Consider the following 27,680-nt stretch of genomic DNA (forward strand, 5'->3'; position numbering starts at 1 on the left):
TCTGAGTAGCCCCGATGCTGCCCTAGGAAATGCAGGTCGGCCTTGAAGCTTTGCTCAAACATGAAGTCAAGAGGCTGCAGAGCTGTACGCTGCCCACCCAAGCACTGACACGTGTCCCACCACCCACATGTGGCCCATGGGCAAGGGCCGGAGGACCTGCCACCTCCAATCACAGGGAAACCTCTGCGTAGCACCCGCTGACCGCCAAGGTTAACTAAGCACATGTGATAAAGCTGACAAACCACAGAATTTGTTCAGGAAAGTACTGAGCAAATACACGGCAACAACAACAATAAAGAATAATGATGGGGATGAATGCCAGCCAGATGGGGAGAAAATCTGACTTCTAGAGCTGCCACATTGCATCGTGTAGTAAGTCTAGTTTTCAACAAATAATTCTGAGGTTTGTAAAACGAAGCAGGAAAGAGTGGTCCACACAAAGGAATGGAAAGTGGTCAACAGAAACCACGTTTGACAAAGCCCAGGCTTTACTTGCCACATGTTAGAATTACTAGACAAAGACATTAAATCAGATATTTAAATATCTTCAAAGAGCTAAAGGAAACCACATCTAAAAAAACCGAAGCAGAGCTCTACTTCCAGAATGGCAACGTGCAGAGCTGCACGAAGCTGCTCCCTGGCAAAACTGGTGATAGTGATTTGTAGAAAAATGGAAATGACTCTAAGGCTATGCAACAAATAAAGAGACATTTATTCAAGAAAATCTACTATAACTCAGTAAAAAGAGCAAGGACCTGTGGCATTTAAACCATGATCCAATCCGTCCCTTTCTCTGTTAGCCAAGTGACAGAAACTGCATGCCAGGTAGGGGTAGCCAGGAACACAGGGCTTCCTCCTCCCGGTGCCCTGCTCGAGGCTGCAGCAGCTTCCGGGGAAAAGCAGGATTTCAGCGTTTCTCATTCCCCCAGCCCCTCAGCTACTTGATGCCAATGCTAAGCAGCAGCAAGTATGGCTGTGAGGCTTGGGGCGGGGGTCTTCCTTCCTCTGCACAGCTCCCATTCACGGTTTCACCTTGGGATACTGAGAGTACCGGGGTCCCAAACCTCCACCCTTCACCCTGTGCAGGGAGACAGACAGGCTGTAAAACAGAGAACTCAGAAAATCTCCCCAAAGAAACTAACACAGAGCAGTGAAATAGTTGATAAGGATGCTCTCAGAAACAGTGGGTCTTCTCCCGGAAAGCAAGTAAGAGACTGGCAGGTTCATTAGATACATTAGCTAAATCACGGCCCAGCTAGTTTGCTACAGAAAGAACACAAAAACAGAAAGCTAAGAACCCTCCTGAGGTCAGATTAAGCCTAAAAGTTAACTTCAAATACCACCTCTGCAAATAAACTGGGTGGGCTTTGACTAGATCTGTCTGTGGAGCTATTTTAAGTACCAGGGCAGTGCTGAAAACAATCTATTAGTAATTAACAGAGAGGTGTGATAAAGGAAAGAGACAAAGAGGGTCCTGGGAAACCACTGTCATCCCAGTGTGATTGTGCACTGTCCAAAGCTGCACCCTCTAGGAAGCAACACCTGGGGCTTCAGGGTGCAGAGGGAAAGAAACCTCACTAAAATACTCCAGGCAAACTTAGACTAAGCAAACACCCAAGCAAACAATAACAGATGGGGTGGGGGGTAAGGGGGGGGACCAGGACTCAAAGCTGCTATATTATACTATATAAAAGGTTGGGCTTTCAAAAACAAAATCATGAGACATTCAAAGAAACAAAAAAATTGACCCATACACAAAAAAGGAGGTGACAGACAATGGCTGTGAGAACAAGCAAGCAAATGTTAGATTTTACAAAGACTTCGAAGTAGTCCATACAGATATGTTGGGGAAAAAAAATAAAGGAAACGGGCTTAAATAAGAAAAGTAAAGAGAGGAATAATCACAATGTCTCATCAAGTGGACAATATTGGTAAAGTGACTGAAATTCTTTGAAAAGCCAAATGGAAATTCTGAAGTTGAAAAATACAGGAACTGAAATGAAAAATTCACTAGAGAGATCAACAGTGGATCTGAACTGGCAGAAAAATTAGAGAACAAGAAAACCGACTGATTGAGATTGCGCAACCTGAAGAAAGTGGGGGGGGGGGTCAAGAATGAGGAAAAATGGCAGAACCTCAGAGAGCTGTAGGACCAGTAAACACACCAGTGTATGTTTAATAAAATCTTGAAAGCAGCAAGAGAAAACGTACCACTTATAAGAAACCTTCAGTAAGATTAAGAGTGGATTCATCATCAGAAATGACAAAGGGTAACACATTCAAAATGCTCAAAAAACCAGTCAACCAAGAATCCTTTTTCCAGCAAAATTATCTTTCAAAAAGTGAAGGCAAAGCACATTTCCACATAACCAAACACTGACTTTCTTGATACTAGATACAACTTTCCCAAAATATCAAAATAAGTATTTCAGGCTGAAAGCAAATGATCATACACAGTAATTCAAATCCACGAAAAAGTACAGGCAAAGATAATTATGTAATTATAATAGTAAAAATGCCTATTTCTTCGTTCTTCCTATCACTGAATTTAAAAGCAATTGCATAAAATAACATGTATATAATTGTACTCTTGGTCTTATAAAATATAGAAATGTGATCTAATTGCCAATAATAGCACAAAGTTGCAAGGGCGGGGAACTGTATTAGAATAAGAAAATGTCACCAGATGGTGACAAACCCACAACAATCTACAGTAATAAATAAATACACCCAAAAATGGTAAATAGGATTAACATCAATATGTAATTTCTCTCCTTTCTTCTCAGATTTTTTAAAAGACTTAAAATTACATATAAAGCTATAATTATAACAAGTCTCGTTAGGCTTGAAATATTAGTATGATACATATAATAACAGAACAAAAAGAGGGAAGGAGAATAGAGCAATATAGGAATAATATTTCTATATCTCACTAGACATCAGTTATGATGATGTCTGTGTATCTGAGTAGATTCTAATAAGTTAAGATATGCAACTAGAACAGCCATTAACTAAGTAACTCACTAAAATATAGTGAAAAAATTAAGGAATTAAAATGTTACCAGAAAATATTCACTTAATGCAGAAGATGACAGTAAAGAAAGAATAGATGAACAACAAAAATGAGAGATAAAAATGAAAAAGTAATTTGACCGATGTAAATCAAACTATATCAATATTAACATTAAATATGAATGGATTAAACAATCCATTCAGAAGTTCAGAGTACATTTTTTAAAGTGGTCATTGGATGTCTTCCACTGACAATCTTTTTAACTTTATTCACTTATTTTGAGAGAGAGAGAGACTCAGCCCAAGGGGAGGGGCAGAGAGAGAGGTAACCTCAAGCATTGACAGTGCAAAGCCTGATGCAGGGCTTGAACTCACAAACTGTGAGATCACACTCAACCAGTTTAGCCACCCAGGGCCCCAAGTTCAGAGTACCTTTAAAAAAAAAAAAAACCAGATCCAACTATATGCTATCAAAAGGAGATACAGTTTAGATTCAAAGATACAAACAGGCTAAAAGTAAATGGAGGGGAAAAGATGTATCATAGTAACAAAAACCACCAGAATAGCTAGAGTCAGAATAAACAAAACAGACTTTAAAACAAATAAAAAATTGTTGCTAGAGGTATGGAGAGACATTTTATAATGATATAAAGATCAATCCATCAGAAAAATATAAGTATGAATGCACCTATAAGAAAGACCCAAAATATATAACACAAGAGGACAGATGATTCAACAATAGAAGATGAAGACTTGAATTAACCACTATCAACAACAGAAAGAACAAGGAAGTAGACTTGAATACTATAAACTGACTAGATCTAACATCTACAGAATAGCACTCTACCCAACAATAACAGAACATACATTCTTCTCAAATACATATGCAGTATTCTTCAGGATAGATAATGTGCAAGGTGATAAAAAAAAAAGCCATAAATTTAAGAAGATTAAAATCATATAAAGTATACTCTCAAATCTCAATAGAAAAAAATTAAAACTCAATAACAAAAAGTTGGGAAAACTCACACAAATGTACAAATTAAATAACTCACTCCTGTATAAGCAATGGGTCAAAGAAGAAATCACAAAAGAAATTAGAAAATACTTTGAGATGAATAAAAATATAATAAAACTTAAAGAGATACAGCTAGAGTACTAGTTACAGAATAATTCATAACTGTGAATAGCTATATTAAAAAAAGAAATATCTCAGGGCACTTGGTGGCTTGCTTGGTGAGTTAAGCGTCCAACTCTTAGTTTCAGCTCAGGTCATGATCTCATAATTATGTGGGTCTGAGCCCCACATCAGGCTTTGTGCTGGCAGCATGGAGCCTGCTTGGGATTCTGTCTCCCTCCCTCTCTGCCCCTCCCCTCCTATTGTCTCTGTCTCTCTCAAAATAAATAAACTTAAGAAAAAAGAAATATCTCAAAACAAAACCTAATATTCACCTTAAGAAAATTTTTTTTAAATATTTGTAAAGAGCAAACTAAAGTCAAAGTTAACAAGAGGAAAGGAATAAAGATTAAAGTGGAAATTACTGAAATAAAGGAAAAAAGAGAGAAAAGTCAACATAAACAAAAGTTGTTTATTTGAAAAGATGAACAAAATTGACAAACCTTTAGGTTTTTCTAACCAAGAGAAAAAGGAAGACATATTACTAAAATCAGGAATGTAAGAGGAACATTTTTAACAACCTCACAAAAGTAAAAACGTATTATGTAAAGGAATACTGTAAACATATTCCTTTATATGTTTATAAACATATAAACATATATGCAAACAACTCAGGTAACATATATAAAATACACGAATTCTCAGACTAGTAAAGCTGACTCAAAAAGTAACATAAAGGGGCACCCAGGTGGCTCAGTGGGTTAAGCGTCCGACTTCGGCTCAGGTCATGATCTCACAGCTCGTGGATTTGAGCCCCGCATTGGGCTCTATGCTGACTGCCAGCTCAGAGCCTGGAGCCTGTTTCAGATTCTGTATCTCCCTCTCTCTCTCTGACCCTCCCCTGCTCACACCATCTCTCTCTCTCTCAGAAATAAATAAAAACATTAAAAAAAAATTTTTTAAAATAACATAAAATCCGAATAAACCTATAGGAAGAGATTGAGTCTATAAACCAAAACTTTCTTGTAGGAAAATCCCAAAATCAGATGGTTTAACTGATGAATTCTGCCACACATGTAAAGAATTAATACAAATCCTTCACAAATTCTCTTAAAAAATATAAGAGGAAGGAACATTTCCCAACTCACTCTATGGGGTATTACCTTTCTATCGAAACCAAACAAATATTATAAGAAAAGAAAACTATGTATCAGTATTTCTTACAAATTTGGACACAAAAATCCTCAACAAAACACTAGCAAAACAAGTCTAGAAACAAAATAAAAAGGATTATACACGATGACAAAGTGGAATCTACCCCAGAAATGCAAAGCTAGTATTGCAGATAAAAATCAACGTAATACACTGCATCAATTACATAAAAGAACACATGATTATCTCCATAGACTCAGAAAACATTTGACAAAATTCAACGCCCTCTCATGACAAGAACACTAACAAACTAGAATAAAAGGGAAGTTCTTCAACCTTATACAAAATATTTACCAAAAAAAACACATCTAACATTACACTTAATTGTGAAAAACTGAAAGTGTTTCCCCTAAGATCAGCTACAGGACAAGAATGTACATTCTCACTATTTCTATTCAATATTTACTAAAGGACAATTAATCAAGGGGAAAAATGAAAGGCATCTATACTGAAAAGAAAGAAGCAAAACTATCTCTCTTTGCAGATGACATAATCCTACATATAGAATATCCTCCAAAAATCTACTAACAAACTATTATAACTAAAAAAAAGGTACAAAAGCTTGTGGGATGCAAGATCAATATGTAAAACTCAACTGTACTGCTATACATTAGCAACAAAAAATCTGAAAATGATATTAAGAACACAATTCATTTACAGACGTATTGAAGTAATGAAATACTCAAATAATAACCATAACAGAAGAAGTACAAGATTTATACCCTGTAAACTATAAACATCATTCAAAGAAGTAAAAATGTCAAAGAATGAAAAGATATCCCATACTCATGCACCGGAAGATTTGATATTGTCATACTGGCAATACCATTCAAGTGATCTACAGACTAAATGTAATCCCTATCAAATTCCAAGCAGGCCTCATTGCAAAAATTGACAAGCTGATACCAAAATTTCTATGGAAATGCAAGGGACCACTGGAGGACTCATGTTTCCTGACTTAAAAACATACTATAGAGCTACAGTAATTCAGACAGCATAATACTCCCATAGGATAGATATATCGGCCAATGCAATGGAATTAAAAGTCCAGGGAAAAAACCCTCCATTTATTGCCAATTGATTTTCAACAAGGGAGCCAAGACAATTCAATAGAGAATGAACAGTCAACAAATGGTGAAAGAACAATTAGTTATCCATGTGCAAAAGATGAAGTTGGATACATATCTAACCCCCTATTTAAAAAATAAAATGGATCAAAGACCTAAATGTTAGAGCTAAAACTATAAAACTCTTAGAAGCAAGCATAGGTATAAATTTCATGTCTTTGGATTAAGCAATAATTTCTCAATAGGACACCAAAAAGCACAAAACTAAAAGAAAAATGGATATATTCAACTTCATCAAAATTTACAACTTTTGTATTTTAAAGGGCACCATTAATAAAGTGAAAAACAACTAATATGTCAACTATACTACAATTTTTAAAATCTAAATCTAAATTTTTAAAAAGGAAGTGAAAAACAGCCCACCAAGCGGAAGACAATATCTACAAGTCATACATCTGATAAGGGACTTTTATGTTTCAAAACAAAAAGACAAACATCCCAATTTAAAAATGGGCAGAGTCTGTGTGGGCATTTCTCCAAAAAGAAATACAAATGTCCAATACATACATAAAAGGCTGCCGGTGCCATTAGCCACTAGTAAAATACAAATCAAAACTAAAATAAGATATACCAATTTACGCCACCAACATGGCTATAATCAAAGAGACCAGCAATAATACAAGTGTTGGTGAGGATGTGGCGAAACTGGAAACCTCACCTACTGCTAGTAGCAATGTAAATGGTACAGCAACTTTGAAAATCAGTTTGGCAGTTCCCCCAAGACATTAAACACAGAGTTACATTCCACCCAATAACTGCACTCCTACATGTATACTCAAGAGAAATGAAAACACGTGTCCTCAGAAAAACATACATAAATGTTAATCTCAGCATTATTCATAATGGCCACAAATTGGAAACAACTCAAATATACAACAACTGATCAATGAATAAACAATGTGATATATCCAAAAGACGGAATATTATGAAATATACTGAGGTACTGATATAGAACCATAAAAACATTAAGCTAAGTGAAGGAAGCCAAATACAAAAGGTCATATATTATATAATCCCACTTATGAGAAATATCAAAAACAGGATAATCCTACGAGGCAAAGAGTAAAATAGTGGTTGCCAAGGGATGTGGGAAGAGGGAGTGGAGGGTTACTGCAAATGAGTATGATGTTACTTTTTGGGGTGACAGAGTTAAACAGTAATGGTTGCACAACTCTGCAAATGGACTAAAACCACTGAATTATATACCTTAAAACCTGCATCTTAGGGGTGATGCGCATGGAGGAGGGCACTTGTTGGAATGAGCACTGGGTATTATATGGAAACCAACTTGACAGTAAACTATAAAAAAAAAACCTGTTTTTAGTATGTGAAACAAATTTCAATTAAAAATCAGTTAATATAATTATTTTACTAACCAAAAAAAAAAAAAAAAAAAACCAGAAGAAAAACCATACAATGCTTTCAATAAATATAGAAAAACTACTCAACAAAATCCAATATCTACTCCTGATTTTTTAAAAGAGACTAAAGATAAAAGTGAACTTTATCCTGATAAATTTTATCTATGAAAAACATCATTCTGGTAAAATACTCAGTGCTTTCCTCCAGAGATCCAGGAATATCCGCTCTCACTATTTCCATTCAACATTGTATTGGAGATTCCAGCAAGGCCAATCAGACAAGAAAAACAAATAAAACATACCCATATTGGAAAGGAAGATGTAGAATTATTTCTATTTGCAGATAATTTACAAAGAAAATCCAATGGAGTCCAGAGAAAAAGCTACTGAAATGATAGGTGAATGTAGTGATGTTGCAGAAAACAGAATCTTTATACAAAAATCTACTGTATTACCATATACTAGGTACTAATTGAATTAAAAAGTTAAATATTACTATTTACAATTGAATTGAAAATGTCATTATTGCTTAGTCAAAATTTGACAAAAGATATGAAATACCAACCTGTACACTGAAAACTATATTATTTGGAGAAATTAAAGAAAAGCTAAATAAATTTGAGGATATGTCTTGTTAAAGGGTTAGAAGACTTGATGTTCAAATATCAGTTCTCTTCAGATAAATCTGGAGATTCAAGACAATCCCCATCAAAATCTAACCAGGTTGTTTTGTTTGTTTGGTTTTGGTTTTTTTCTTGGTAGAAATTGACAAGTTGATTCTAAAATTCTCAGGGAAATGCAAAACCGAGAATAGACAAAGTAACTTTGAAAAAGAACAAATTTGAAGGGCTAAGACTACCTGCTACTAGGAATTATACACACACACGCACGCGAGTACACGTAACTATGGTACTTGTGTAAAAATACATAATTAGGTCAAAGAAACAGAATAGAGTCCAGGAATTATAGCATCTATACAAGGACACCTGATTTTTTTCCCAAAGGTGAAAAGGCAATGCAGTGGAGAAAAAGTAGACTTTTGAGCAAATGGTGCTAGAAGAGATGTGCACCCATATGCAAAACGTCTTAGATCCACACCAGGAGCTTGATCCATCAAGGTACAAATGGAAAAAGTAGACTCTGTAATGAAAAACTCCTGCTCTTTCCAAAACCACTGTTAACAAAATGAAAAAAAAAAAAAGCTATAGACTGAGAAAATATCTTTACAAAGCATATATCTCTTATATCCAAAATACGTAAAGAACTCTCAAAATTCAACTATAAGAAAAAGCCAATAAAAAATAGCAAAAGAAAAGAAGATACAAGAAGCACAAGCACATGGAAAGCTCAACATCATCAGTATTAGGGGAATGCAAATTAAACTAAACTGAAATACATCATCCCTATTAAGAGCCAAAATTTTTAAAACTGATCACAGCAACTGCTCCCAAAGATAAAGAAAAACTGGGACTCCAGTTATGCTGATGAAAACTTAAAATGGTACAATCACTTGGGAGAAAAGTTTGGCAGCTTCCTATAAAGCTAAACATAAACATACCCTATTTCTCAGCCATTCCCATTCCTATGTATTTACCCAAAAGAAATCTATGTCCATATAAAACTTGTGCACAAATGTTCACAGCTTTATGTGTAATAGCCAGAAAGTAGAAACACCCCAAACATCATCAACAAGTAAATAGATAAGCAAAATACTTCTTAACAAGCTAATACTGCTTACCTTAGGTATCAACAACATGGACGAATCTCAAAATAAATATGCTGAGTAAAAGCAGCAAGACAGTACATTCTGCATGATGCCACTGATACACAGCTCTAGAAAATGCAAACTAATCTACGGTGGCAAAAAGCAATGATTGGGGAAGTCTCAGGACAGAGTGGGTATTTATAAAGTGACACAACTATTCTTTTGGGGCACTGACAGATACATTCTCTATCTTGATTGTGACAACGGCTTACTGGTCATTTACATATTAAAACTTGCAAAATTGTGCATTGTAAGTATGTGTATGAAGGGCATCAGAGTATCCCACCATAAACTGCCACTTTGGTATAAAGATTACTTAAAGTTGAAAGTATTTGAGATTCAAAAGATGCCAGAAAAAAGTCTTCTCTAAGCTTCTCTCAGCTTACTAAAAGCAGCAACCTCTGGGAAATGAGGCTGCCAAAACTTCCTCTTCAGGGTGGATCTACTCCCAGAAAGGAGGAATGGGAATAACAGCTGCCCCTAGTCCCTTCTGCAGAGGACTTCTACAGCCCTAAAGGCAGCGGAAAAACCGCTGTCCAGTATGGACACGCGGTACCACAGTCATTCCTGCTTGTTCTCCGGAAAACCCATTTATCTTTCCAAAAAGGCACTTATTTTCCATTAAGTGCCCTTTCGTCCCCATCCATTACTTACTAATCTAGGAATATAAGCCCAAACTCTGACCACCCCTCTTAGTTCCTTATCACTAAGTATCCCGCACGCGTATGCAAGGTGCACGCACAAATAAACTCTGTTTTCTCTTGTTAATCTGTGGGGGGTGTCAGTTTAATTTTGGGGGTCCAGGCTTCTGAACCTAAGAGGGTATAGGAAGAGCTTTCTTCCTCCCCTACGTGTTGTTTATCCCATGTGACTTACACTTTGGTAAAGCTAGGGTTTTGTTTCTCTAAAGAAGGTGTTTAGTTGTGTTATATACTGTTTTTCCAATAGGAAGACAGTTAATCTCATTAAAAACAAAGAATTACCATAGTTTCAACGATGATGGTGAGGTTACCTAAGCCATCAGTCAGAGCCACGTAGCTTCCTCCTTTCTCTAAGTGACCAACTGTCTTCAGGTAATACCAGCCTGGTTGAGTAAACTGAGTGGTATGAGCTATAGTAAAGCAGAGAAAGATCCAGTAAGATAAAAACAGTAATGAGAGGGTTTCTTTTAAAAAATAGAAAATAGGGACACCTGGGTGGCTCAGTCAGTTAAGCATCTGACTTCAGCTCAGGTCATGATCTTGCAGTTTCCGCTCTGGACTCCATGTTGACAGCCCAGAGCCTGGACCTTGCTTCAGATTCTATGTCCCCCTCTCTCTCTGACCCTGCCCTGCTGGTGCTATGTCTCTCTCTCAAAAATGAACATTAAAAAATTTTTTTCATTAAATAAATAAATCAAAAAATAAAGCTGTCTACTGACTTGAGTCTGATTGAGTCTAACAAGCTATTTACTATTTTAGAGGAAAATACTTGCTAACCTCATGTTTCAACTTTTGACTAATTAGTCCAGTTAAATGGTACAATTGTAGTAAGAATAACTGTAGTTAGAATTATGGTAAAAATAAGTGGACGACACTGTCAATTTAAGAATATTAAGTCTTTTTTTCCAAGAGTAAGATAAAGTTATTCTTTCTGAACTTTGTTCATCTCTATTTAACCCATCGTAATATAACTACAAAAAAATAAGGTTAAAAAATTAATACTGCATTTCAAAAACGAATAAGCTTTATGGTTTCAAGCACTGCACGATACATATTTATTGGGTACCTCTAAAGCTGGCCCTGCAAGTGTACTGAGCAACCCCCAAAAGACAATGACAATATTAGAAGACTACATTAGTTCATCTAGAAAATGTGAGACCAATGATTATAACACTTAAGGGGTTAACTAATGGTGACATCCAAGTCCAACTTAACTTTTCCGCATTTTTGGAAGTACAATTTAGAGTTTAGAAATAAAATCATGATTTCATGATTAATGTCATGACAGCAAATCTAAGGAAAACCCATCAAGTAAAAAATAAAATCTCCAAAATAGAGGTTTAAAATGAAAACAAATTCAGTCCAAATTCAGAATTTTCCCATGAAAGCATTCTGCCTTTGAAAACTGGATTTAAAAAAAAAAAAAGACTATAGTTACGATGTTAAAACAAAATGGTCATGTTTCATTTTACCAAAAAAAATTATGGAAAGAACTTGAATATTATTCAACAGGATTTTTATTCTGTTTAAATTATACTCATTTTTAGTATGGTTACATCATTCATGAAAAAGTGGTACAATGTCATCCATTGTCGGCATGATCTCAATGTCCCTTGTGACTAATGACTGATAGCTGTAACAAAAGTTTGTTTCTGCAGCCCTGTTATCTTTAAACTATTTTGAAACTCCTTGTAAACTGTAGGTAACTGATGGATGTGTAAATTATGTCCTATTTGATAAGGATTTAATTGATTTCCTCCCCCCCTCCCTGTTATGGGAAACCTAATCTTCCCTCAATTTCAATTTATCTCAAATTCTTTTACTCTAAATAAGTTTGTACTGTTTTGATTTTTGCCTTTGAAATGGTAGATTCATCTGTCTGCTTCCTATATATCATGAGTAATACAAAATCTTTAACATGTGCTCATTTTTATGTACATGAGAGTCATGATTTTACATTTTTATTAAAATTATCTGTAACAGTATTCATCAGTATAAAGCCACAATATTTCACATAGCTTTCACACTTAATTATGCATTTAATAATTCGATTTTGTTAGCACACTATTCTTATCAACAAAACTATATTAATACAAAACAATAAAATGTCTCTAAGACTAATTTTAGGACTTTTAGATGCTCTTCAGTTACAATAAATCTTTACAAATACATCATATATTAGCAATTATCACAATTTATAATTACATATTTATCAACTATTTAATGTGTTGTCTCCATCACGAGACAATAATTCTTTTCCCTCTTCTCTTCCCTCTTTCCCTTTCTTTTCTAAGAGCCTAGTCTTAGGATAATCAAGAATGAAATAGAGAAAGTGGTCTAGTTAAAAGATATTATAAAACATTGTGGCAAATCTTGCTTAAAACAGAGACACAAACTTAAGAACTCACACACACACACATACACAGTTTGTATATGCTCTTCTGATTTCTGCTTTGCCTCCCTAGAAAGAAATTTGGGAAGGATGAAATGGACTCTGAACCATACCTGCCACCCAGACAGGAGGCTCTACCTCATAGTGTCCACTCCACGGTTCCTGAGCGGTCATCAATCCACATCGTCCGTAAGGCAACTGTTCATAGTAACTCGCCACCAAATTCCAAGCAATTGTGCTAAAAGGTTTGTTTGATAAAAGAGAAATACCAAAAGAGCTTGTGATCAAAATGTAAAGGTCTAGAAGACTGTCATAAAAACACCTTATCAGAATTTATATAAATATATGTAAAGAACCAAAAACTACCCACCCAAAACAAGAAAACAGAAGTCACGTAGATTCATTCATATTTTGAAAAATCCAGTGTTGGATCCATCTAGGTATTTTTCATGGGGAATCACATAATTAAAAAGCTCAAGTATATATGGGCGTGTAATTTTTACTGAACGGTGATGAAGCCAGAAGATGAATCATACCCTATCAGCATGAGACATGTCACAAATTTGAGTCAAATACAAATAAAGGCTTCATCCATAACTGCTTTCCTTTTGACGGCCTTCTTAATGCCTCAGTTTCATGATATAATTTTATGAACTTCACTCTGAGCTGCTACAAAGCTTTACAATTGAGAATTTTTAGAGTCAGACTGTCTGACTTCAAATTATGGTTCCACCACTTAATCTCTCTGGACCTCAGTTTCCTCATCTGTAAAATGGGGATAATCAGTAGACCTAGCTCATGTGATTATTGTGAGGAGTCACTGTACTAATGCATATGAGGCATACAGAGCAAGGTCTCAGCTCTACTACTGCTAGACTCTGTCTCATCTACAAGTGGTAATGGATCAGCTTGCCGGACTGTATTTTGGCCCATTCCTTCAGATGCCTATTATTGGTTGGTACTGAACCCTGAAAGTGTAACTCTGTGGTTCTCAGGGAAGCCCTAGACCCAGGTACTGCCAGGTTCCTCACAGCTAAAATCAAAAACCAGAGCTTACCCACAGAATTTCACTTTTCTTACCAAGCCCTCATCGGTCATAAAATGACAGACTGACATTCTTAGGAAATCAAAGCCTCCTAATTCTGCCAACAGGAAGTAGAAATAATAGCTCCAATTTTCAAAAATCCTTACTATCAGTGAAAATGTCAAGAGTTGCCATGACTTTACTCATGGATTACCAGATTATCTTCTCTGGCTGGTGATAGATGTATGAACCCAAGCAAACTATCTGAAGAGCATTTTGTTACATACAAAAAAGTCTTCAAAATCTAAATACCCCTGACCCAGATATTTGTTCCATTTCTAGGAATACACCCTAATGAAATAATTACAGATGTGTACAATGATATCTGTATACAACTGATTGTTTCAATGTGTACAAATCTGTTAACTTATAGTAGAGACAACTTCCATTTCTGAAAGAGAATATTCAATGAGGTATATTTTCCACATCAGTGCTTCCCAAACTCCTGTGGTTTCAGAATCAGCTGTGGCACTAACGATACCAAATCAGTCTCCAGAGACTTCTAGAGAGGTTATGATTCAGTAGATCTGGGCACCAGCCAAGGAACCAGTGTAACCAGTGTCTGGGCGGCAGGGGGGGGTGCGGTGGTCGGGCCTGGTGCCTGGGTGGCTCAGTTGGTTAAGTGATCCACTTCGGCTCAGGTCATGTTCTCAGAGTTGTGAGTTAGAGCCCCACATCAGGCTCGGTGTTGACAGCTTGGAACCTGGAGCCTGCTTCGGATTCTGTGTCTCCCTCTCTCTCTCTCTTCCCCTCCCCTGCTTGTGTTCATGCTCGCTCGCTCTCTCTCTCTCTCTCTCAAAAATAAAAAAAAATCATTTTAAAAAAACCCACAAGTGTCTCAGATGCTTCTGCAGACATGTTCAGGAAACCATGCTCTGTGTAACAGAATATACATAAGCATTAAAAATGATGAAACAAGAGTATACTTAAACATGAAAAAAAGAGTTCATAATTCCCTGTTAAGTAAAAAGCATCTTATGTACTAAATATTATACAGTATGGTCTCAACCTGTATTAAAATCTTATTCATATAAATGGGAGGACATACACCAAAATTTTTAAGGATGGTTACCTCTGGATGGCAAAAATATGGGTGATTTTGCCTCCTCCTTTGTATTTATATGCAGTTACTAAATTCTCTGTCATGAGCGGGCATTACTCTTAATACCAAATTAAGTTATTAGAACCAAACTCTCCATAAGCATCTTTTCTTTTAAAAAGAGAAGAAAAAGAACAAAGGCTGTAAGGACAATATATTAGCATCACAAGAATATGTATTGGCTTACTTTTGTTCTGTTTATTATGGTTTTAGAGAGCAAATTTGAATCTAATCACAGTTAAAGCTTCTCAAAGCATTTAAGAAATGCTTCCCTGGGGTGCCCAGGTGGCTCAGTGAGTTAAGCCTCTGACTTCAGCTCAGGTCATGATCTCACGGTTATTGGGTTCAAGCCCCGCGTTGGGCTCTGTGCTGACAGCTAGCTCAGAGTCTGGAGTCTGTTTCAGATTCTGTATCTCCCTCTCTCTCTGACCCTCCCCTGCTCATGCTGTCTCTCTCTCTCTCAGAAAAAATAAAAATGTTAAGAAAGAAAGACAGAAAGACAGACAGACAGACAGACAGACAGAAAGAAAGGTTTCCCTGAGAAACAGAGTTTCTTTAGTTCTAAGAACCTCTTACCATGGGGGAGGAGAAGGGGAAAAAATAATTGGGGAGAGGGAGGGAGGCAAACCATGAGAGACTCTTGAATACCTAGAACAAACTGAGAGCTGATGGGGGTGGGGGAGAGGGGAAAGGGGGGTGATGGGCATGGAGGAGGAGGGCACTTGTTGGGATGAGCACTGGGTGTTATATGGAAACCAACTTGACAATAAACTATTAAAAAGAAAAAGAAAAAAAAAACATCTGTTTTGCTCTTTGGTTTTTTTTTTTTTTTTAAGTTACTTATTTATTTTTGAGAGAGAAAGAGAGATGCACAAGTTGGGGAAGGGCAGAGAGGGGAGAGAGAGAGAGCTCTAAGCAGGTTTCACACTGGGGCCTGAATCCAAGTATGGGGAGATCATGACCTGACATTTAACCGACTGAGCCCTCAGGGCACCCCAAGAACCTCTGTTTTGTAAACACACAGTTACGCAAGTTAGACGATGCCTTGAGGAATAAATCAGGCAAGTGGGAAGTGGACAGTCCACAAGGTCACTTGCCTGGTCTTTTCAAAAGGGCTGCTGTCATGAAAAATAGGTAAGGAAGGAAACCATTCTGTATTCAAAAAGATTGTAGGAGCATGACATCTAAATGCAATGCGTGCTTGATTTGCTCTCAGCTTTTTTTAAAAAACAAAGCTATGAATGACACTTTGGGGAACAACTGGGAAAATTTTAATATAGATGAAGTATTTGAAATATTTTGACAGTGCTCTTATGCTCTTATGTATAAATGTGATATAGTGATCATGTAGGAGAATATCCTTTATGTCTTGGGGCCACAGGCTAAAATGTTTAGGGGTGAAGTGTTATGACATACACAATTTATAATTGTTCATTAGAATGTATATATGGCTTGTCAAAAATCACAGAACTCCATGAATTAATTACTATCAATTACATCTCAGTGAGTCTGACTTTATCCAATTCATATTGACAATGTTCAAATATAAAAAAAATCACAAGCTTAGGTATATATGTAAGTATAGATGAAGCTGCTGTTTACAACCACTGAATCTAGGCTGTGAAACAGGAAGCCCATGGTACTTTTCTTCTACTTACTGTGATTTTGAAATTTTTCAAAATAAAAACCTTGAAAAGTTGTCAGTAACTTACGCGGTCATGTAGCCATTGATATAATTCTGATTCAGTATGCGACCCAAGCAGCCTGCACCCACATCGTTATTTAAAGTGCTAAAATCCTCAGACGACCAAAGCTTCTTCTTGGTCAACCTCGCGTCCTTCATTGTACGGGTCCCAGGATAATGAGCTCTAGAAAAGAAAGGGTGGGAGGAAATGGGAAAAGGCAGAACATGCCACTTATATCTATTTGTTGAGTGAATAAAAAACAGGTCTTTACCAGTGTTTTCTATTTTAAATTACTGGGCAGCTTGTGGATAGATGTCACACCAGCCGGAAGCATCTGCTCAATCTTATGTCTCAGGTGGCCCTAAAATGCGATAAGCCTGTAACAACAGGCACAACAGGAAGGAATATCATCAGTGGATGAGAGAAACAGATGAAAGCACATAGACAGATGGAGGTGGCAGAGGAAGCCACAGCCTAGGACACTCCAACCTAAAACACTCTTAAGAGATGAATGAGATGGAGACAGAATTCAGATTCCCAGGGGAAGTAGAGAGCTCAGAACAGTAGAAAGGAAGGAGTAAGAAGGAAGCTAAAAATAAGATTAATGAATCTATTATATAAAGTAGTACCTCCTCCCATACTTCTACCTCTGAGTAGAGAGAGAGAAAGACACCTTGGTATTTTCCCAGGCAAAAATGAAAAGTCAAAAACAACAAAAAACCAGAGAGTTCTTTCTTGAATAAAAAGAAAAAACTCCCTTGGGTAAACTACAAATCATTGTCCCAGAGCAGCGGTGGTTCTTAGCCCCGGCTGGTTTTGCCTGGTGGAGAAAGCAGAGCCGGGCAGGATTTGCTGCTGGCATCTAGTGGGTAAAGGCCAGAGGTGCTTCTAAACATCCTATAATGCAAGGGCAGGTCCCCACAACAAAGAATTCTCCAGTGAAAATATCAACAGTTCAGAGGTTGAGAAACCCATCAGACCCCTTCCTTACTCCACTATTTGAGAAAAGTCAGTCAAAGTATAAATGTATATTTATTATTCTAAGAGTAAAATAGCACTTTAATGAGGATTTTGGAAGTTACTGAGTACTGAATAAAAACAATTTAGAAATCTCAAATGTGAAGTAGAAAGAGATTAACAGTCAACACAAGAACAAGAGAGCATATTAGCTAAGTAATTTTAGGGATATGAGTGTATACTTTTTAAGACAATTATTTATTTAAAATTTAATAACAATACGAGCAGAATAATGGGGGCAGGATTATATCATAACTCAGTAGTTTGGTGTCATAGTATTCATTACACTAAAAAAAATGACTGTCAAGACTTGTTTCAGTTTTTAGTTATTTAATTCCACGTAGGTCATGAATCTTTTATGAAAAAGTTTCATTTGGGAATTCATTCTACCTCCAGAAGATGAATTATGGCACAACATCAATTTGAAACTCCAGGATTTCATAAAGAAGAAAAGAACAAGTAACAGAGAATAGGGGACATAAAAAGAAGTATTCGAGAAAGATGAGGTACCACACTGAGATGTTGTAGAATGCAAACACGCATCTAATTCAGTACTATAAACATACCCTACAGAGACCTCAAGAGCAAGCTAGCGCCTCACAAGATTCAGAAATTATTTTCTGGTGCTATTATGCCCAACACAGAAAGTCTGTTACTGACCTTTGTAACAGTATCTGTTACTAACCTTTGTAACAATATCTATTACTAATCTTTGTAACAATATAATTTTAACAGAGTTTTACATTTTAGATTCATTCTTATTTCCTAGGACTTCATTCTTCGATCATGATATTCAGCCACATGCTAATAATATTAAGGCCCATTCAGTTGTCCCTCTGCCAAATGTGCTCTCGGTGTATCTCTGGCCCAATTACACTTATATAAAAAAGTAAAAGCTTGGAAAGTAATATGCTATCATGTTACTAATGATCTCTAGATGTTAGTTACAATTATAAGTTGTAAGTCCATCTTTACAGGTTTATACATTTTCCAAATTTTCTATAATAAGCATGCATTATTTTTATAATCTGAAAAAAGCATCTCTTTTAAAGTTACAGAAATAGAAATCCCTCATTCAGAACATGTTAACTGTTACATTAAAACTGAATGATTTATTAAATAATCTGAGCAAAACAGGGCAAAAACAGTACTAAAAACTGGGTCTCTCCCAATGTCCAGACCCATCACTAGTTCAACAAAATGCAAAGGTCCTTTGAAATGTTTAATGTATATAACTAAGCAAAAATCTCTGTCATTTCACAGCATGGTTTTTCAAACTTCAGATGACAAATAAAATTAAGATTACTTTGAAAGTAAATCAAAGTTATCCTAACAGAGGAACACACTTGTATTAAAAGAAAATTAGGACCTATGGACAAGGTGGATCACGGTGGAGTTTCTGAAACTCCCTAGTACTCCTCATGAAACCAATGAGATCAACCAGATACGGGAAAGGGAAAAACTCATAAACAATGTCCTCATCAAAACTGGGTGACAGAGAATCCCCGGGAGTCTTGCAGCATCAGAACTGGCCCAGGATCAGCAGGTGAAATGTGGAAACTGGACCAGCAGACGGTGACCCCAAAGCAGCAGACCATATGCCCTGTGGAGGCATCAGAAGGCAACTGGTGAAACTGGGAATGCCTTCATATGCTGACATCATTCAGTTAGGGGTAAATAGAAAGCAGCGAATTCACTAAGAGATGCAAACACGATACTATGACACTTTAAGCCAACAGAAATAGGAGGTGGGCAATACATACATAAGGTTAAATGTTGTAGCAGCTGCATTTTAAAAAGCAGAAGGGGGGGGCGCCTGGGTGGCTTAGCCGGTTAAGCGTCCAACTTTCGCTTAGGTCATGATCTCGTAGTTCATGGGTTCGAGCCCCGCGTCGGGCTCTGTGCTGACTGCCAGCTCAGAGCCTGGAGCCTGTTTCCGTCTATGACTCCCTCTCTCTCTGACCCTCCCCTGCTCACGCTGTCTCTCTCTCTCTCTCTCTCCTAGAAATAAATAAATTAAAAAAAATTTTTTTTAAATAAAAAAAATTTAAAAAAATAAAAACTTTAAAAAAAAAGCAGAAGGGAATTTTTCATGATATACTTTGTTTAACCCAATATATCCAAAATATTATGATACAACATAAAAAATTATGAATAACATTTTACATTTTTAAAATATCAAATCTTTCTTTTTTAAAAGAAAACATGTATTTGGTTTTTTTAATGTTTATTCAATTATTTTTGAGAGAGAAGGAGAGCATAATTAGGGGAGAGGCAGCAAGGGCGGGGTGGGGGGCGCAGACACAGAATCCAAAGCAGGCTCCAGTCTCTGAACTGTCGGCACAGAGCCTGACGTGGGGCTCGAACTCATAGACCATGAGATCATGACCTGAGCCAAAGTCAGATGTTCAACCAAGTGAGGCACCCAGGTGCCCCAAAATATCAAAGCTTTAAAAGTCCAGTGTCTATTTTATACTTACCACACACCTAAGTTCAGACTAGCTGCATCTCAAGTGCCCTGTAGCTAACTGTGGCTAGTGTCTGCCCATATTGGACAATCCAGGTTTAAACTCTTAACAATATCAGAAATAGGTAGCAAACAGTTCTATCTGGAATAGTAGAGCCTCGCTATGAAAATAAGCTGCTTGAGTGAGAATCTAAATTGAATGAGGCAGGAACACCCATGGTGAGAGAGAGAGACAACATTCAGGCAGGAGAGAGAATGGGGCCCAGCGGGAGCCTACGCTAGAAAGCACCATGACTGCAAAACTAGATTTTATAAAAATAGAGCAGGCCAAGTACAATGTGAATGGGGCAGGGAAATCTACTCTTCCTATGGAGGTAGCAGCCACAGAATCAAGAACTCCTGAGCAAAATCTCATAATGTCACAATAGCCAAAAGTTAGAAAGAATCCAAAGACCATTTACTAAAGAACAGACAGATAAATTGTGGAATATTCCCACAACTGAATGCAAAACAGCAATTAAAATGAACAACATCTATACCTGGCAACATGAGCTAATCTTAAAAATATCAATTCAAAATAATAGATACTCTAAGATGCCATCTAAATAAAGTTTTTAAATAGGCAAAATTTGTGTATGGTGTTAGAGCTAACATTAGCAGTTGCCTTTGGGACCAAAGGAGAAGCTGATGATTAGGAAGATTTCTAAGGAAAGAGCTTCTTGGATACTGATAATTTTCTATTTCTAGACCTGGGTGGTGGCTACGTGGGTATGCTCACTTTGTGACAATTCATTATGCTATATTCTTAGGATTTATGTACTTTTATGTATGGATGTAGGCATGTGTGTGTATGTTATACTTTGTTAAAAAATGTTTAAAGAAATGAAGTTATTGGACAACAGAGGTATATGAGACTAAAGTGAGAGAACTGTAGCATAATTATAAAAAATCCATTTTAGAAAAAGGAACACAAGATAGAACAGAAATGGAAAACACAATAAGGAAAGAATGGCAAGAATAGAATTACAGAGAATCAAGCCAAAATAAAGAGATAACAATGGTTTCAGAGAAATATGGAACAAAGGTAATATGCAAACAAGATCTAAATGCGCAATCAAAGCCATGGAGCGGGATCTTACTTAAGCTTAAGCTTATTTAGGAGTCCAAAGATTAAGAAATTCTGGTAATTAAAATTCCACTGTGGGAGTGAGAAGGGAGAAAGAGGAAGTTATGAAATAATTTTCCCATTGTGTCTAGTAAACCATACGTAATAACTAAGTAGAATAGTAAAGAAAAGGGGAAGTATAAACAGTTTCTCGACTTCAGCACTACTGACATTTGGCTGGATAATTCTTTGCAGTGGGAAACTTACCCAGTGCTTGGGAGGATACTTAGAAACATCTGTGGCCTCCGCCTATCATGCCAGTACCAATCAAAAACATTTCCAGACATTACCAAATGTACCCTGGGAGACAAAATTATCCCCAGCTGAGACCCACTGGTATAAAAATATCAGTTTATAAATGCAATCAATAGAACCAAAAGTCAAACCTTAGTAAATAACAAAAGAGAAACCACCTTCAAAAAGAGCAAAGAAGGGGGGTGTGGGTGGCTCAGTCGGCTAAGCATCCAATTCTTGATTTTGGCTCAGGACATGATCCAGTGGTTCGTGAGATGGAGCCCTGCATTGGGCTCCGTGCTAACTCAGAGCCTGCTTGGGATTCGCTCTCCCCCTCTCTATTCCCCTACCCCCCCACCAAAAAAATAAATAAATAAACATTTTTAAAGTGCAAAGAAAACAAATCACAGAGCAAGATTTTATATTAGTATGCATATATAGTAAAAATAATTAAATAACAAAAGACAATGTAGCAGGAGAGAAAACAAAACCTTCAGTTACATCAATAAATATAAATGAGTTTAACTCATTCATTAAACTCTAAAGATATTTTAGGGCAGCGAGAAAAGCAAAATCTAAATCTACACTATAATGCAAGCAACACACCTAACATAGAATGACCTCAAAAGGTAAAGGATGAAAGTATGGGCAAAGAGATCAGGCAAATATAAATGAAAAGTAAGCAGAGTTCTATTAGTCACGGGCAAAGCAAAATTCAATCCAAGAAGCATAATGAAGCAAAGAATGACATTTTCCTTTTTTTTTTTTAATCTCTATACCCAAAGTGGGGCTGAAATTCATGACTTCAAGATCAAGAGTCGCATGTTTTTCCTACTAAGCCAACCAGGCACCACAAAGAATGACATTTTCTAAGGTCAACTGTTACAAACCAGAATGGAGATAAGACATTTATTAATACCTAGATGCCAAATAACACAGCAGTCACTTTCATAAGCATAAACTTCATGAAACTGAAAACCACTAGAGAGAGGAAACTAACACTCCTGGCAACCCTGGATGGTTCAAGTGAACAAAATAATCAGCATACAGAATATCTAAACAATGTAGTCAGTGAGGTTGATAAGATAGATAATATACACTCAACTCATATACCGATAGGGAATACATCCTAATATAATAAAACAGAAGGCAGTTCCTGAGAATGTTTTTGGGAAAAAACATTTAAGAATACATGCAGCGTTAAAGACCACAGTGCAATAAAGTTAGAAAATAATAAATCCGAGAAAGCACTGCTCAAAGGAGTTTTTGCAGCATTAGAAACCCACATCAATAGGGGCGCCTGGGTGGCTCAGTCAGCTGGGCATCCAACTTCGGCTCAGGTCATGATCTCACCATTTCTTGAGTTCAACCCCCGTGTCAGGCTCTGTGCTGACAGCTCAGAGCCTGGAGCCTGCTTCAGATTCTGTGTCTCCCTCTCTCTCTCTGCTCCTCCCCTGCTCTTACTCTGATTCTCTCCAAAACAAACATTTTTTTAAAAGTTAAAAAAAAGAAACCCACATCAATAAAGATAAAAATGAATTAAACATCCAACTTATTTATGAAGATATAGTAAAACCCATATCTTCATTTAAATATTTTTCTTAGCCAAATATATTCAAAGTCAATACAACTTCCTTTCCTCTCAACACTTCAGCTATTTATGAAAGTTTTAACAATAAGAGCAAAAATTATATTCTAATTTCAATGTATGAAATGTTTAAATACATCTTACTTTTCTTGCCAAACAAACAAACAAAAAAAAAGAGCCTCAATCTAACCTAATCATGCCTCTATCAATTTCTGACAAGAAACAGGACAGACGGTCAGGTTAAACCAAACTGCAAGGATGAAACCATTAAATCCAGGCTGTGAGGAACTTTACAGGACACACAATCCAGCTTCTTTGACAAATGAAGACGAATAAAGAGATGGGGCAGGAACCGAAAAATTAGAAGAGACTTAAATAGCAACCAGTCACAGCGTATGAATCCAAGTTGGATCCAGATTCAATCAAATAAAACTAAAATAACAAAAACAGATATTTGATAATATCAAAACACGATGACACTTTTAGGTTTAACAGTGGTGTTATTTAGGTAAAAAGAAAAAGAAATCTTTAAAGATACATGTGAAGATCTGTATGGAAGAAATAACAATGTGTGTGGGATCTGCTTCAAAATAATGTGGGGAAAGGAAGAGAGGAACTGTACATGGAAAGAGCTGGGGTCCCTGGAAAAAGAAAGGTGAGACAATTTTTCTTGACATAAGGCAAGTCATCCTAGACCCCCATCTTGTGATCTATGCAACCAGCACTACTTGCCCAGAGCCTGTTAAACTTGCAGAACTTCCTGAGATGTGTTGAAATTGAAGAACAATAGATGCCAGTAGATAACAATTTTAAAGGAACAAAAAAATGTAAGAACAGATAGCCACCATCACACCAGGAGATAACCTAATCGCACTGGGGACGGTGAATCAGTGGCAAATCTCCCAGCGCTGGCTCAAAAATACTGACCTGACGCACATTCTTCAGCTTATCTTTGCAGAATCTAAGCCGTTTTTGAGCACTCAGATACCCAGAAGTGGTGATGCTGACCTTTGTGACCTGGACTCTGTCCCCTTAAGATGACTTCTGCCCCCGTTCCATGCTGAATGCACTGTGGTACAAGTCCCTTCGTGAGTATGTACACACCCTTAGCCTACACCCCCCAGTCTTACTGCTCCAGGAGACACTGCTCAGGGCAGCGTCCCCACGTTCTCCTTCACTTGTTGCAAGTAAATCCCTTCCTTTCCCAATTCTTTGCCTCGGTTGTGTCTGTTGGCTCCACTGCCACCAAGGGGCGAACCCAGGTTCAGGTAACAGAACGGATGGGTATGTGGATCCGTTCCACATACAGGCATAGGGTCACTGTTATGGAGGCTGAGGGATGGGAACACGGATGTTCATTATATTATTCTGCCTACTTTGTGTACATTCAAAGTTCTCCTTTAAAAAGAAAAGATACGTCAATCAAGCAGTCTTTACACCAAAGAACAAATTTCACACATATGTCTATTCTATTTTTCAAAGGTTTGTAAACGTTTTTATGACAGACAAAATTTCAAATTCGCTTAAAAAAATACTGCTAGGTCCAGGGTAGGGGGGGAATTGCAGGAAGGTGGTCAACAGGTACCAAATTCTAGTTATAAATAAGAAGTGGGAATGTAATATACAGTATGATGAGTATAATTAACACTGCATGTGATACACAGTCATTGTTAACTAACTACATCCTAAGAGCACTCATCATAAGGATTTTTTTTTCCTTGTCACTGTATCTATATGAGATGATGAATGTTAACTAAACCTTTGTAATCATCTCACATATATGTAAATTATCATGCCATACACCTTAAACTTACACAGTGATGTACATCAATTATTTCTAAATAAGACTGGAAAAAATAAACGAGACAGAGAACAAATTACTGCTGGAACAAATTACTGCTTGGAAGGCCAAGACCCAGTGGACTGAATGGCAGAGCTGGACTAAGAAGCAGGGTCAAAGCCACCCTTAGTGCTAAGGAAACATGACAAGGGCCATGGTCAGGGCTCATGCAATACCATTTACATAAGTGTTCATTCCTGGAAGAACTCCAACCACAAGAAGTCTTGCATTTGTCATTTCTAAAATTTAAAAACTACCCTGCCCCTTAATTTAAAGAAAGCCATGCTTCATTACTTTAAAGGTGAACACAATTTTGGTAAAGTACCAATACGCTTTATTGTCACAGAAAGATCCCAAAGTACAGCTGACCCTTGAGCAATATGTTGCCCCCCACATGCATTTGAAAAATCTCAGTATAATCTTTGGCTCCCTTAAAATTTAACTCCTCATAGACCGTTGGCCAGAAGACCAATAACATAAATAGTCAATAAACACATATTTTGTATGATCTGTGTACTATACACTGTATTCTTACAGTAAGCTAGAGAAAAGAAAATGCTGTTAAGAAAATCATATGAAAAAGAAAACAAATTCACAGTATCATAAAAATTCCACACATAAGCTGATTGGCTGAGCTCATACCTAAGCTGTTCAAGGGTCAACTGTACATACATTTCAAAGAAAAAGGAATGAAATATCAGTTATACATGGTTTAGTAAATACAAGAAATCTACCTCTGGAAATGTAATCAAGTGAGAAGAAAAAGCAAAAACAAAGGCACAGTCAGGCAATCAGAAACCGTTAAGCTTTCAAAGCAAAACCGTCCTTACCCTATAACATCAATCACCTTCAAGAGCTCAGGGTCGAGCAACATAGAAGCAGAAATGGGCTCCCAGAGATTGTCACTTGCTATGATTTTCACTTGATTGAGACCTTGATAGTTCAGCATCCTTCTTAACACCTTTTGGGAAGATAAACATAATGCAGAGCCGTTTACAAATGAGTTTACAGCTGTTGAATTACAACCACAATAGCTGACGTATCTTAGTGTCAATAGTATTTCTCAATAGAAACATGCCTCCTTTGGAAAATAAAAGCATTATCATTAAGATAACTTACTTGGTGGGAACACAAAAAGAAAAAGAAAGAGGTAAAAATGTTTCAGAGGGATTTTCCTCTGACTTTAATGAAATCCACAACAGACCCTTAATAGTAAAATAAATAAATATAACCACCAGTAGAGCTGCAGGTCATTAGTTTAAAAGAAGAAGGAAACCAGATTCTAACGTTCCTAATGCTTCCTTCATATGAAATGGACACGAGAGAGACACACATATAGTCCCAAGGAAAAAAAATATAAGCTGTGAAATGTCAAACCTGGGTAGACACAGAGTTCCTCACCTTCACTACTAAGACCCGGCCATGAGGCTGTTCCAATCGCAGGGTCACACAGGACCCAAGCACTAACTTGCCTTCCACTCCAGGCTCCTGCTGCTCTCGTCAGCCCTGTGCTCACAGAAGCCACAACTTTCAACTACTGAGCTGAAGCTGAGCTGACCTCCCATCTTATACTAGTTCCCCTGCCCCGCCTCCCATAACCCCACAACACCCCCTCCACCACGCTTTCACCACTACGCCGATAACGCCTGCAACCTGGAATTGACCCTGAGTTACGGTCCCTGGCTACAAGCCACACCATCAAACCCCATGGCTACAGATTAATGTGCACCATTGCCCCAGTGAACACACTGGCCTGCGGGAGGCTCAGAGTCCTCAGCTTGTCTACTCCATCTTCCATCCCTGCTCTTCCCCCAAATCCCTTTACTCTCAATCTTCACTTCTTTGCGATGTCCTACCCCTCCCCTAGCAACAAGGGGACTTCCTATCCATCCCATCTTGAAGATTCCAACTCCAGGTCACCTCCTTTAATAGCGTTCCCTAATCCACCCAGGCGGAATGTCATCTCCTCTCTGTGCCTTCTGACAGCCCTGCCTGGGCATTATTCTTCTAGAGAACTTAGGACTGAGATTTCAAGTGTCCACGTGGGACTCCACAGTCCCCAAGCATGAGCTCCTCTCGGGCAGCGACAGTATTTTTTGTGTCTTTATCTTCCAAATACATAGGGAATGCCTGACAAACCTGGCGTTGAGTCAATGCTTGCTGGTGGAATCAATGAAAGGAGTTGAGTGGGTATTAACTTGCTTAGAGACATAAAATACTTAAAGAATTTTTTTTAACGAAAACAAAATATAACCCCAAAATTGTGTTTCTTAGAGGAAACACGAACAAATGGAACTAAAAAGTAAACTAGAGAAGATCCACCTGAAAAGTTAAATTGTCATTAATTTCCCAGTGACAGAGGGGTCATTATTCTGTTTTTCCTTTCCTGAAAAATAGCGATCATAGTAGTTACCTTGTATGGAAGGGAATGAGAATTAAATGGAGGTAAATATTTAGGAAAAGTGACTCAGGAAATAACATACTTTGCAAATGTTAGGTGCCATCTATTTGCTAATCACAGACAGAAACATATAGAACTTTCCAGTATAATAGGCATTCCAAAGAAAATAATAATGAGACTGAGTAATAGAAGTTTTGATACCAGATGTGGAACTATATAAAATTTTTGGACATAAAAGACCCCACATTCAAGCTCCACTTTCCTTGAACTGGGTCAGAAGTGCCAATAGTTTTATAAGCAAGTGCTCATAATATTTCAACAGAGCAACTGGTACTCAGATCATATGAGGCCAGTAAAGTTAATTCATACCTTCTAGGGACAGTTTTGTTTGTAACGGCACCAATTAAGTAATC

The 27,680-nt window shown here is 37.2% G+C and overlaps 1 protein-coding gene across 1 annotated transcript in view; it reads right to left on the reverse strand.

The window, feature by feature from the left end:
• The window catches only part of GALC (galactosylceramidase), a gene marked incomplete at its 3' end in the record, with an annotated part of 56,187 nt that overhangs the window by 13,394 nt on the left and 15,113 nt on the right, over positions 1–27,680 (reverse strand). The window contains exons 7-10 of the mRNA XM_039232478.1: positions 25,697–25,827; positions 16,583–16,738; positions 12,801–12,925; positions 10,578–10,705 (exon numbers count right to left, since the gene is read on the reverse strand). Of these exons, the coding sequence (XP_039088409.1) occupies positions 10,578–10,705; positions 12,801–12,925; positions 16,583–16,738; positions 25,697–25,827 (540 nt within the window). The remainder of the gene's footprint in view (positions 1–10,577; positions 10,706–12,800; positions 12,926–16,582; positions 16,739–25,696; positions 25,828–27,680) is intronic.

This window comes from Hyaena hyaena, unplaced genomic scaffold, assembly GCF_003009895.1.
Source record: "Hyaena hyaena isolate Hyena2069 unplaced genomic scaffold, ASM300989v1 scaffold_67, whole genome shotgun sequence".
NCBI classification, from domain to species: domain Eukaryota; kingdom Metazoa; phylum Chordata; class Mammalia; order Carnivora; family Hyaenidae; genus Hyaena; species Hyaena hyaena.